This window comes from Phocoena phocoena, chromosome X (genome assembly GCF_963924675.1).
Source record: "Phocoena phocoena chromosome X, mPhoPho1.1, whole genome shotgun sequence".
NCBI classification, from domain to species: domain Eukaryota; kingdom Metazoa; phylum Chordata; class Mammalia; order Artiodactyla; family Phocoenidae; genus Phocoena; species Phocoena phocoena.
Genome location: NC_089240.1, coordinates 39,390,042 through 39,403,598, shown reverse-complemented (window position 1 = coordinate 39,403,598; position 13,557 = coordinate 39,390,042). Strand labels below are relative to the sequence as shown.

General features: G+C 42.4%; 1 protein-coding gene across 8 annotated transcripts in view; it reads right to left on the bottom strand.

The window, feature by feature from the left end:
• The window catches only part of KDM6A (lysine demethylase 6A), a 206,337-nt gene extending 204,542 nt beyond the window's left edge, over positions 1-1,795 (bottom strand). For 6 of the 8 annotated variants that reach the window (XM_065901134.1, XM_065901136.1, XM_065901135.1 and 3 more), the window contains exons 1-2: positions 1,615-1,784; positions 1,337-1,400 (exon numbers count right to left, since the gene is read on the bottom strand). In XM_065901134.1, coding sequence (XP_065757206.1) covers positions 1,337-1,400; positions 1,615-1,784 — 234 coding nt within the window. Of the gene's footprint in view, positions 1-1,336; positions 1,401-1,614 lie in introns of all 8 variants that reach the window. The other 2 variants (XM_065901133.1, XM_065901140.1) reach the window with 2 other exon arrangements.
• Between the last annotated feature and the right edge of the window lie 11,762 nt (positions 1,796-13,557).

Here is a 13,557-nt window from a genome sequence, read left to right as displayed (position 1 = left end):
AAACTACAGACAAAAATTAGGGACAACTAAATTTTTTTTTAATCAACTTAAGAATAAAATGCAAGGCTTTAGTCATTTCAAACTTCCTTCTCAATTGCAACAATAAAGCTAGGTGTCAAATGCAAAGCCACTGATTTCAGCTAGAAAAGCAAATGTCTTAATGGATGCAACACCTATCCCAGCACACTCCAAGTTTCATGGTCCCAATTAAGAAGCAAGCATACAAATATCATTTCGATCAGATTTTGGTCAAGAGACACAAACTGATGCAGACAGATCGAGACTCCAGTGCCTTTGTTCAATAGCTTACGGGTGGGTAACTAAATGTGCTACAGGTTGATAAGCATTTACCAGGCTTATGAATGCCGCTTCCAAGCTTGAGAAAGGTACAAGAATTCTAGATGCAAATAATCTTGGATAATTTTTATTAAACACCACCGAGCTACACACTCCGAAGGAGAGGCCTATTCATCGCTACTATTTATTTCCATGTTTACCTCTCCTCCCTCCCCCAAACCCCCCCCTTCACTTTCTCCTCCCACCCTGTCCCGCCATCTTGGGCCGACAGGAGCAGCCATTACTTAACTAAATGACAGTGCCAACAACTTTCCACACAAATAAACAGAAACTGCACCCCGAATTCCCCCCTGGCCTCCCCTGCCAGACACGCAGGAAACGAGGCTCCAAGAAGAAAACACATTCAAAAGTAACTGCAGGATTTCTATGGCCGAAAGACCCAAAAAGTAAACAAGTCACCTAACTTCAGGTAAAACACCATACCCCTCGAGATGCATGTCAACAGACCCATGCAAACTCTTCACCGCCCTAAACTACGTGCAACTTCCCCCTTCTGGGAGCGGGGACACAAGAAAGCCCCAAACGTTGGGTTAACAGTACACTTCCCGAACAGCCTTCCTGGAGGAAAAGAATAAAAACCACGGGAAGCAAGTAAGTCGGAAATGCGGGGAAATCTGCACACATTTACAAGCCCTTGACCCTAAACAGGCACCTCGGAGCGATCATCGGTCGCCCCTCCCAAAGCCGTAAAATAACAGGCAGTTTTGTCGACCCAGTTGAGCTCGGCCCCAAAGCGCTGCCGTCTCTGTTCCTCCAGCTACGAGAGGAAAGGGCGATTTCGCAAGGGAGCGAGTGAGGGATCCGGGGGTGTGTGTGGGGGGCGGGGGGAGGGGGGGAGCAGAAGCAGGAAATAGTTTTCCGGAAGCCCCTCGGCCCTCCTTCGCGGCCACAATGAGCGCCGGCCGGGCCGCGGGGTTCGGGGCGAGCGGGGCGCCGGCCGGGGAGACCGTGTCCGCGCTCCGGCCCGCAGCTGCCTTACCTTGCCCAGCAGGGCCTTCGTCCTGGCGCCATCTTCATGAAACCTCACGAAACCGAAGAGGCGGCTGTGGAGAGAGACACACGCGGCTCGTTAAAGGTCCGACAGTACCACCGACCCATCCCTGCCCAAGCCCGAGGCCCCGGCGGCGGCTACAGCACAGAGAGCGCCAAGCCAAGGTGCTCGCCCCGCCGCCGCCAGAGGCGAGCCGCGCTCCGGCCTCCCAGGAGAGCGGCGCCAACCCGTCCGGAGCCGACCGGGCGGGTGGCGGCAGCCCGTACCTGTCCAGTCCGCCGAGCGCCTCCCTCTCCTCGGCTGTCAGGCTCGGGGACGCCTCCTCGCTCTCGCCGCTCGCTTTTCCCGCCGCCATTTTCTTTTCCTCATCACCGAAAGCGGCGGCGGCGGCGGCAGCGGCGGCGGCGGTAGCGAGCGACACTCCGCAGGATTTCATGGAAACGCAGCGAATTCACAACTCCGACGCCGACACCTCCCCCCGGGCCGGGGCCCACAACGACGCCCCCAGTCTCCGCGCGGGACCGGCACACCAACTTTATCGCCGCCTCCTCCTCCGCCGCAGGCGGCAGCGACGAAAAATCCCAACGCGGCGGCAGTGAAGGCGGCGGCGGCGGCAGGGGCTGCAGAGCCCCCGAGTCGGCAGCGGCGGCGGCTCGGCTTGTAGGGTCACATCGCGGGAGCGGGCGAGGGGCAGCCACGGGCGGAGATGGCGGGAACGGCCGGAGCGTGCGGGGTTGAGGGACGCGGGGGGGATTCGTTGGAGACACAAACTTCCCCGGCACCAGCACAAAGTTGTTGTAATTGTGTCACACAGCGAACCCCACGCCGCCGCCGTGACCCCCCCCTCCCCACCCGGCCGGCGCCGCCAATCAGCGTGGCCCGCTCGCTTCACGTGACCTTTGTTGACTCACGTCAGCCGTGGCTCCACTCAACTTGCTAGCTGCCCGAGCCCCGCCCACCGAGGCCCCCACCGACAGGGAGCGGGACGCACGCCAATTCTGGCCGGTGGTTGGCTGCTGGGCCCGTCCGTCCGAGGGAAGGGTTTGTCCTCGAGAGGGAGCAGCTGATTAGGTTGTGCCAGTTAAATACACTGGGGCAGAGAATGGAAGGTCCGGGCCGTGTCACCTCGGGAGCCGCGACGGGCTCGGGAGGGGGAGGGGAGCGGTGGGGAAGGGCGAGGTCCGGCACCGCCCGCGGCGGGCGCGAGCAGTGAGCGAGGACACCATGGACGGCCTTTGCCTGCCCGGGAGCTAGGTGGTGGGCCCAGACCGCGGCTCCGGCATCGTGCGCTTCGGGGGTCCCGGGCCCCGGAGGGCCTGATAAGGGTCGCGTCGCCGGGAGGCGGCGCACGGTCCCTGACCTCCGCCCTCCGAAGGAGGCGCACACTTTTGGCACCGCTGGAAGTAATGGCCTCCGCGAGGAGCGCACTCGGGCAGTGGCTGCTGGCCCCCTGCTCCGCGGCTCAGGCGCCGCCCTAGGCCAGGCGTGCGCTCTCGGCCCCGATCCCCTCGCTCGCGCCCCAAGTGAAGGGGGAAAGGTCCCCTGACCCCCGGCCGGAGGGAATGAAAAGTCACCCACGGGGCTCTGGCTCGCTAACCATAGCTCCCCACCGCCAAAGGTCTGTTGGCGGCACTTTGGGTCCAAAGTTTCATGCTACCTGTGTTTTATCAGTAGTTCATTATAGTGTTGTAAGAAAAAGCAATGACGAAAAATTAAGCGAGATCTCCAGGATGTTGGTTTCTACTGCTCATCTCTGGGGCCTTCATGGAAGAGTTCGGGCTGCTTGTAGACAGACCTGAGAGAAGGCATAATTAAGATAGTCAGCGAAGCTTGCAGCCCAGAAAACCCTTTTCTACCTCCCACAACATGTCTTACACAACAGTAACACTTTCTTGTTCTGACCGCGTCACAGGTGCAAATAAAAGTCACTAGTCTGCCTTTCAATCCATAGTATAATTGGGAGAAAAAGAAAACATGCCTTCGGTCTATTACTCTGTTCAAAAGACAAATTTAATAAGATATGTCTCATATAACAGATCTGTTACAGGGCACACCTCCAGTCTTCAGGGATAGGAAAAAAATTAATGGACATACGAAGACAAGGTTTCCTTTATAGACATGGACACTATATTTTCAATAATGTAACCAATAAACAAGGTATATTCAACTTGGATGTTAAACTATAAGGAAGACAGTTCAGTGCTGACTCAGTAATCCTAGCAGTATTCAGCAAGAAGCTATGGAAATCCCATACTGTGTGTGATTTTGCACACAGTTTTAAATTGTTCCCCTGAGACTAGTAACTAGACTAACAAACTATAGTTTTATATGGATTATATTTCAGGTTTAATTACTTTCTCTGAAACACCTCTTCCACTCTTTATGGTATTCCTTCCATTTTACTTGAATGGGTGAATATACAGGGCTGAATATTTTCTGCAGCTAAATTAGCACATGCATTGTAGACTTTCTCACAACAGATGACCTTCAAAGCCCGGGAGATTTTGACACCACTATCCCCCCCCACAAACCACCATACACACACACACACACACACACACACACACACACACACACACACACTTAGACTTGCCCAAGAAGAGATAGAAATTCTGCCAGTATTTGGCAGTCTTCCTGGAGCTGGTGGTTCTTGACTCAGGCCGTTTCCAAGAATTATAAGGCTGCCCACCTCCAACCCCTCAAAACCTTTTTCCTCACTACATAATCATTACTAGGTAATAGCAGCAGAATTGCATGGAGTGGATGCAATGTGTGGGGTCGAAGTCAGGCAGACCTGGATGCAAATTATTACTCTGCACAGGCTGTGTGTCCTTGGGAAAGTTACTTATCCTCTAAGCCAGAATTCTGTGTCTAGTCCAATTACAGTCCATCATGAAGCATGAGATAATTTTTATACAGTAACATAGTCCTTATATCACTGTGTAATTTTTTAGATCTTGCATAGTTTATATCATATAAATGTATGTACAATAGGTATGTAGCCTCTAAGGTTTAGGTCCTTCACTGGAGAGAGAAATGGCGAAGTGGGATAGATGATTTTATAACAATTATTTCTATGAAAAGTGAACCTGAAAACCCATATGGAAGGCAGAGCAGCTGAGCCAAAGGAGCATGAACTGTGGAATCATGCAGATCTAGGTTCGAATCCTAACTCTGCCACTTGACAGCTGGGTGACCTTCAACAAGTTAGTCTAATTTGAGCTTCCGTTCCCTCATCTGTGAAAAAGAGAAGATAAATCTTTTTAACAGTTTACAACATTATTTTGAAGATTTAATGCCGTAAGGTGCCATACACATAATATTGAAAGACATCAAAAAAAAAAAATAGGAAGGTTTGTATTTCTAAAATCATTTCTAGCTTTCCACATTCTGGGTTCTAAATGTGTTGATCGTCAGTTTACCAATCACTTCCTCCTTATCCCTCCCCAAACTCCCTATAAGCCCAACACACTGGGCAGTCCTAATATACTTTTTGTTTGTGCATATAACCCCAACATTGCTACATCTCTCCTTCTTTATTCTAAAATTAAACCTTATATCTCTTAATACTGCTTCTTGTTTCATAGTTATAACTTAATACACTAGGAGCTGGGGAGAATAATTTTAATTTACCAAGTTGATTTGACTAATATATGCATAGATAAATCAATGTTTTAAAAATATATAAAATTTGTGTTATGCTGAGTCCAATTATGGACTAGTTAGGGCATCGTTTGCAACACTGTGTTAATACTTATGTAAGTACCATCAATTAATATCAGAAGAGAAGCCCACTCAATTATAGGAAAATAAATTTAACTCCTTTTAAGCAACAAATAGTTGATCTGAACTATTTAGGAATATGTAGTTCATTTATATCATTAGTGCCACATAACCTATGCATACAATAAAAAGTCACATAACAGAGTCATGATTTATCTAGTCTTATAAATAGAACTATACTTATCCTTTAAATCAGGATCAAAAATAAATTCAGCTCTTCCTGCACCTACCGGTGTCATAAAGATTATCCAACTCATGTCCAAACATATTGATGACAAACATAAATATAGGGTTAGAGTTGAGGGGAGATAAGGATCCAAGTACAGACAGACTTTCACCTGTTTCAAAAACTTCAGTTGTCAGAATAGTTTTGGGACTTCTGGAAGAAGCCACACCCATCAGGAGCCTAGACTACCCTTACCAAGCTGTAGTGAGGCATCCCAAATCCTACCCCCCACCACCACACTGGGGAGCCTGGGTTTCCACTCCCACCCAGCAGTAATGAGACATCACTCCTTCCTTGCTGAGGTGGTGTCAGAGGAGGCCTACTGGAGGGTCAGAACTTTTACAATGCCCAGTGGTAACAAAGCCACCACTCCCGTGGTGTCAGTGGAAGCACTCCTACACCTCCAGACATGGTGATATCGAGGTAGGCCTAGTGGGGAGCCGAAACTTTCATTCACACCCAGTGGTAACAAGGAGACCCTCCCCCTCCACCAGTGTCAATCAAGGTTGACTGGGGAACTTGGACTTCCACTCCTACCTGGCAGTAACAACACAGTGCTTTCCCTTCCCCAACAGAGTGATGTCAGAAGAGACCTGCTAAAACACAATATTTAGATGTATAATACCCACAATGTCCAGGTTTCAATGAAAAAATCACTCATACCAAGAACCAGGATAACCCCAACATTAACTAGACAAGACAATCAACAGATGTGAACACTAAGGTGAATCAGATGTTCACGTTATCTGCCAAGGATTTTAAAGCAGTCATTAAAATGTTTCAATGGCAATTATGAATCCATTCCAAGCAAATGAAAAACCAGAAAGTCTTAGCAGAGAAATGGGAAGTTTCAGCAAAGAAATAGAATATACAAAGAAGAAACAAATGGACATTTTAGAACTGAAAAATATAATAACCACAATGTAAAACTCAATGTATGGGCTCATCATCAGAATGGAGGGGATAAAGGAAAGAGAGATCTTCAAGACAGAGCAATAGAAATTACTCAATCTGAACAACAGAGAGAAAATAGACTGGAAAAAACAAACAACACCACCACCAAAAAAAGAAACAAAAAAACCCAGAGCCTCAGAAATCTACGGGAAGATAACAAAAGATCTCACATCTATGTCATCAGAGTCCCAGAAGGAGAGGAGAAATAGGTCAGAGCCCAAATGGTATGCAAAGAAATAATGGCTGAAAACTTTCCAAGTTGACACAGTCCCTGTCCTGAACTCTTACTTGGAGAGTTGTATAAATAAATTTTATACTATAAAATAGAGTGATGAGTGCTATAAGCTTTACCCAAATTTCTGTGGATGCTCATAGAAGAGGCAACTTTATCAACCTAGAGGTACCAGATAAAGTTCCTAGAGAATAAAAGATGGATTGTTGGGAGCTAGAGGGTGGATACAGGGGTGGGTGTCTTCCCAGCAGAGGCAGCAACAGATCTGCAAAAGCACAGATGCCTAAGAGTATGAGAGTTCTGGTAAATTCAAGAAGGTGAGCATGGCTGTGACCAAAAGGGTAAGGAAAGAATTGGAACTTGAAGTTGGAAAAGTAGGCAGAACCATGAAGAGTCCAGTAAGGCTTACTAAAGAATCATACCAATGGTTATTGTGATTTTAGGCACAGAAATAGTAGGGTTGCTAGTGGTGTTAGTGCTGCTACTTTAAACAGATTTCCTTTCACCTGGGCTCAGCATCTGGCACCAAGCTCAAAGAATATTGACTAGCTGGCTGGTCTAGCCCCTTTGCTAGACCAGGGATCAGAAAATCCTAACCTACAGGCCAAATCCAGCATACCACCTATATTTGTACAGCCATTTCATCACACACTAAAATTAAATGAAATTCAAATTTGGGTACGCATAAATAAAGTTTTACTGGTACACAGTCATGCTCATTCATTTATGTATCATCTATGGCTACTTTCACAAAACAACACAGAGTTGAATAGTTGCAATAGAGAACGTATGTGGTGCTCTCATCTCTTCACACTGCTGCTTAGTACCCTACAAATCACAGTGATGCTGCAATAACTTGGCAGTGTTTCAAGTGCCACACATATAACACCATGACTTTTTTTTTATTACCAGTACATACCTATCATGTCAAAACCAGAAAAAAGAGAAAAAGGACTTCGTATGTCATGCTTTTAATGCACAGTAGAGTGTGGACTATTTTGTTATCAAATTTGATAGCCAAGCATTTATTATGCAATAAGTACAGTTTTACTAAAAGAATACAATATATGTCAACATTATCAGACTATACTCATCACAATATTCCCAACTGACAAGAAAGCAACAGTGAGAACAATTAGAGAATTTAAAACAGAATATTTCGTCACAGCAGAATTTCTTCACAAAAATAAAAAATGAATATGAGGCTGCAACCAAAGTAATTTTCTGAGTGGCTCATTTCTTAGCCAAATAAGAAAAGCTGTTTAATTAAATTGCGTTTGATTGCAACAGCCAAAGTAATGTGTCCAGAGAAAATAAATTTAAGACTATTAGACTTTCAGTTAGAACAGTTGCTTGAAGAGTTGAGGACATTGGGAGCAGCATCAGTAGTCAATTAAAAACCAAAACAATTAACTGAGTGGTTTTCCTTGGCCCTTTATGAGTTAACAGGTAATACTGAGTTGTTCATTTGAGGAGTAAAGGCCTTGTTTGAAATGACTGAAAAACTAGCTTCTGTGAATAGTCTGCATGGAACAACCACAGGGGGAAATATTTTCAAAGAAGATGAAAAAGTACTGATTCCATACAACATGAAGAGGAACCTGCTAAGATGTGTTACAAGCAGTGGTAGTAAAATATGTGTAAAACAGAAAAATGCTTATTTGAACAAACAACAAAGCTTATGAAAATGTAAGGTGTTTAAACCCTATGGCTATTTATTGTATTATTCGTCAGTGATGACTTTGTGGTAATATTTGAACTTATCGTGTGTTACTGAACCAGTAGTGGCAATGGTAACTTCATTCATTCTCATGTCTTGAACCATCATCAGTTCCATGAATTTTTATCAGAAGTAGAAGCTGAATATCCTGACTTGTTCTGTCACACTGCAGTTCTTATTGTTTGATTGTGATTCTTTTCAGCTCCAGAGCAAAACTGAGAATTATTGAATGAGAAGAACAGCCTTCAACCACTATAATCAAACTATGAATGGCTTTGGAAATTAGGTTTTGTGGGAGACTTGATAATATGTCTTAATGAATTTCACCAATTACGCGGTAAAACAACACTTATAACATGAAACATACTTCAGTAAAATCATTTTGATGATGAGTAACGTTGCTTGAACTACAAGTAATGTCAAGCCACTTTATACACTTCCATGCTATCAGAAGTTAAAATAAGAAGCATATTATCCATTCCTATAGAAATCTGCAGCAGATATATTTTCCAAGCTCAAACTACATTCCAAGCAGCCCTTTTGAGACATCAATGCAAGTGCAAAGGAAATTTCTATACTTCAAAATTCATTTAACTGTGCAATTGAGTTTCTACCTAACCATCAATTGAAAGTGATTAATCTGCAATGTAATGACATACTAAAATGCAAATATCAAGAGAAGAATCTAATAGAATTCTATAAATGCCTTCCATGCAATGAATATGCTCAATTAAAATCATATGCACATGGATTGATGTCAGTGTTTAGCAGTGCCTATCTATATGGAAAGACATTTTCAAAAATGAAATACATAAGATCCCATTACAGATCAGCATTAACAGATGAACATTTGCAAACTAATCTGATGATCAGGAATACTAATTTTGAACCCTAATTAAGCAAAATGTATTCAAAAAACAAAGAATCCTATTCTTATTAGTAGACCTATATTAGCAAAAACTGCACTCAAGGGAATTCCCTGGCAGTGCAGTGGTTAGGACTGTACACTTCCTCTGCCGGGGGCCCGGGTTTGATCCCTGGTCAGGGAACTAAGATCCCGCAAGCTGCCTGATGAGGCCAAAAAAAAACTACACTCAAGTATTACTATTACATTTTAAACATCAGTAAAATATTTGTGGAAATTTGTTTCCTCTCTTGTTATATAGGTACCTAACATCTCTAATTTTGCCTCTTGACCTGCAAGATCTGAAATATTTACTGTCTGGTCCCATATAGAAAAAGTTTGCCAACCCCTGGCCTAGCTACCTTGTTCCGTGGGGACATCCAGTTCAAAATGATATATTGCCTTTTGCCCCCAAATATATCGCAGCCTAACTTCTCCAAAACACTCTCTCAAATCTAGAAAAAACAGACAAGATTTCACAATATCAAAGACTAAAACTGACAGGTAACCTAAGGCTTGGATCTGGGTGAAACTGATGTTAATTATGAGGCAGATGGCCCTAAATGGCTGGATTAAGAAAATCCCAGTCATGAATTACCTTGGCTTCATTTCCTCAACACACTGACTGAAAAAGGTAGTAAGCCACTTATTTAAGGCCCACACCCTATCCCCTGATGACCCACTATCTGCCTCCCAACTCAGAGTCAGTGTCTAAACCAACATGAGATGCCAATTTCTCTACTTTTCAAGGATGCTCAGCAGAAAACTGATCCCCACCCCCGCCTCCACTCCAAATCCTCTAGACCCCTCTATTCCCTGTTTATCTAGGCAGATAGACAAAACAAGTGGGCAGGAAATAGGAGAGGGATTGGGAGGAAAAGGGAGTAGACTTACATTTAATAAGGTGCAGTCCCCATAACCATGGCTGGCTTCATGGATGTGCAACCTGTACAGTTGCACAGGGCCCCGTGATGATAAGAAGGGCCTCATGTTTGTTTAATGCTCTGTTGTCACTGTCTTGAAATTCTTAATTTTTGAACAAGGGGCCCCACAGTCTCATTTTGCGTGTAAATTTCCCACAGATTATGTAGCCAGTCCTGCTCAAAACTTTAAGGAAAGCCCAGCTTCTTAAAGGTCCCCGAGAGAAGTCCTTGCTGGGAACTGTATTGTGCTATGTATCACATTAGTAAAGAAGAGGTACAAAAGGTAAAGTCAGACTGTGTGTAACCCTCCAGCTACAGACTTGAGATGGAGATTCTGTCACTTCTTCCATAGGTGGGTCAACCAAGGCTAGAGGAAGAGCACAGCATCTAGAAAAACATGAATGAAATGAGAACTCTTCTTCACCAGGATAATCCAGGAGAAAATTTTAGAAACCTGTTAACATCATTAAAGCTTCTGCAAAAAAGAAACAGAAAGAATGAAGGCGTGGGACTGATATGAAAATCCAACAGGATGAAATGAAAAGAGAGACACATAGGGTAAGGAAAATGAACAAGTACTCCAAAAAAGCAGGAACAAAATCAAACACAATGGAGACAGTAAAGAGGAAAATTCATCTGGCAGAAAATTGAAATTGGTGTCAAGAACAAAGCTAATGCTAAGATATTGAATGGAGTGTAAAAAGACAGCGATGGAATCAATAAGAGAGAAGATAGCTGTGGAGGAAGAATGGATAAAATGGAGAACCAACATATCCATATCCATATATGGATAATTTGAATTCTTAAAAGAGGAACAAAGGCAAATGGAAGAGACATAATAAAAATAAAATAAAGCAGAAATTTCCTCTGTTGAAGAACAATGTATGTTGACTGAAAAAGCCTACTATGTTCTAGGCAAAGTCAATAAAAGGGGACTCACAATTGGACACATCATGGCAAAAGTTTTAAGCTACAATATTAAAGTGTCTATAATTGTTCAGGCAAAAAAATGAGATCAGATTGCCCAGATAGAAACAAACATCAGTCTGTCTGATTTCTCATACCTAGAGTAGTATTCATCTGCATTGTTTTTCAGGTGTAAAGATGTCAGAAAAACACTCTGCTATTTAAGGGTTCATAAAATATATCACCTTCTTGAAAAAATTTGTTTACAATATTTTTCAACCAACCAAGAGATGAAGTTTAAAAAAAAAGCTCAAGAATGGGGAAGTCACAGAGGGGAGCCTTGTCAAGCCAAAACAGAAATGCATCTAAATAATTACATCATACTTAATTATAATACTATATGTAAAATTTTTTTCTCAAATAGAGTTCTGAATTTTTTTAAATAGGAAAAAAGCATGTGAATCTTAAAACCTGTGTTAACATTTTCATGGGTTAGAATGTGGAAGGAGGTAAAGATAAAATGTGCTAAGTTCTGTATCTCAAAAGCATGATTCAAACTATGCTGTTTTGGGACGTCCCTGGTGGTCCAGTGGCTAAGAATCTGCCTTCCAGTGCAGGGCAGGCGAGTTTAATCCCTGGTCGGGGAACTAAGATCCCACATGCTGCGGAGCAACTAAGCCCGCGTGCCGCAACTACTGAGCCTACGCACCCTGCAGCTCGTGAGCCACAACTAGAGCCTGCTGACCACAACGAAAGATCCCGCATACCGGGAAGATCCCACGTGCTGCAACTAAGACCTGACGTAGCCAAATAAATATTTTTTAAAATTCACTATAAAAAAAATATGCTGTTTCACTCTGGACCCAGCAATTAGATAAAAATAAGTTTAAAAAAGCTTTTGAAAAACTTAAAGGTCCATGCCACCTAATATATTTACTGTATCAATTCAGCAAATAGAAAGGTGTAGTAAAAAGTACAAGTTTCCCCTTCCCCAGGTAACTGCTTTCAACTCATAGAATAAAATACTTTCTAAAACAATGGAGAAGATAAAATCGAAACTGAAAATAAAGAAAATGGCAGAGAAATATTAATAAATAAGTTACAGAACAAAATGGCCTAAAACTAAAGATTTTAGAATTTCAAAATTTAAATCCCCTGTTAAAAGACTTGGTTGACTAGAAGAAATTTAAGTATAATCTAGTTACAGGAGACATACTATTTAAAAAATGGCAATAGTATGTTACAAAGTAAAAAATAAGCAAAGGTATATTAGACAAATGCAGACCAAAAAAAAAAAAAGGGAGGGGGAGGATTTGGCAATATTATTGACTCAAGACAAAAAGCATTAATCAGGCAAAGAGAGTTAGTTTTATATTAGTAAAAGGGTACAAATAGAATTCTCATTGTCTTGACGTTCAATGCCAGACTATCATATTATCAAAATATATAAAGGAAAGCTATTAGAAATTGTATTAGTCAGGGTTCTCCATACAAACAAAGCTAATAGAGATTTATTTGAAGGAATTGGCTCATGTCATTGTGGAGACTGGCAAGTCCAAGGTCTATAGATTTGTAGGGGAGGGCCAACAGGCTAGAAACTCAGATAAGAGTTGCTGTTGCAGGCTTGACTCTAAGATCTGCAGGGCAAGCTAGCAGCCTGAAAACTCAGGCAGAGTTCCTATATTGCAGTCTTGTGACAAAATTGCTTCTTCTTTGGGAAACCTCAGTCTTTGCTCTTAAGGCCTTCAACTGACTGGATGCCGCCCACCCACATAATGGAGATAATCTGCTTTAGTTAAAGTCAACTGACTGCGAATGTTAATCCCATCCACAGATACCTTCACAGCAACATTTAGACTAGGGTTTAACCAAACAAATGTGAACCATAGCCTAGCCAAGTTAACATGTAAAATAAACCATCCCAGAAATATAGGGAGAAATTGACATACAGACAATAGCAATATAAGACTAACATACCTCTTTATTATTTTATTGGGCATACCAAAGCAGGCCAAATATAAATGTGAATATAAGGAATATGAATACTATTAAAAATTTATATAATATACTATGGATTATATACAAACTATATATGAATATAACATATATTTGCTTATATTATAAATTATATAAATAGATAAGAATGGTGGTAGCAATCTAAAAAAAAAGTAATGTTGGACCCATATCTCACACTTTGTACCAGAATATAATCCACGTGGATCAAATATTTAAATGTTTAAATTGAAAACATGAAAGTACTTGGAGAGCCATGATAGACTTTTTAATATAATCTTAAAGTATGGAAAGTCTTTCTGGGAGTGACGCAGAACCCAAGAGTCATAAAAATAATAGCATAAATAAATAAATTTGACTAAATAAAAATTATCTCTGCCTGGCAAATCCATTATAAGCAAAGTCAAAAGACAATTGAAAAATTGGAGATAATATTTGAAATTCTTATTACAAACAAGGCCTTATTTCTCTAATAGAGTTCTTACAAATTGATAAGAAAAAAAGACTAACAATGTAATAAAAAATTGGTATGAGTAGCCGGTTCATAG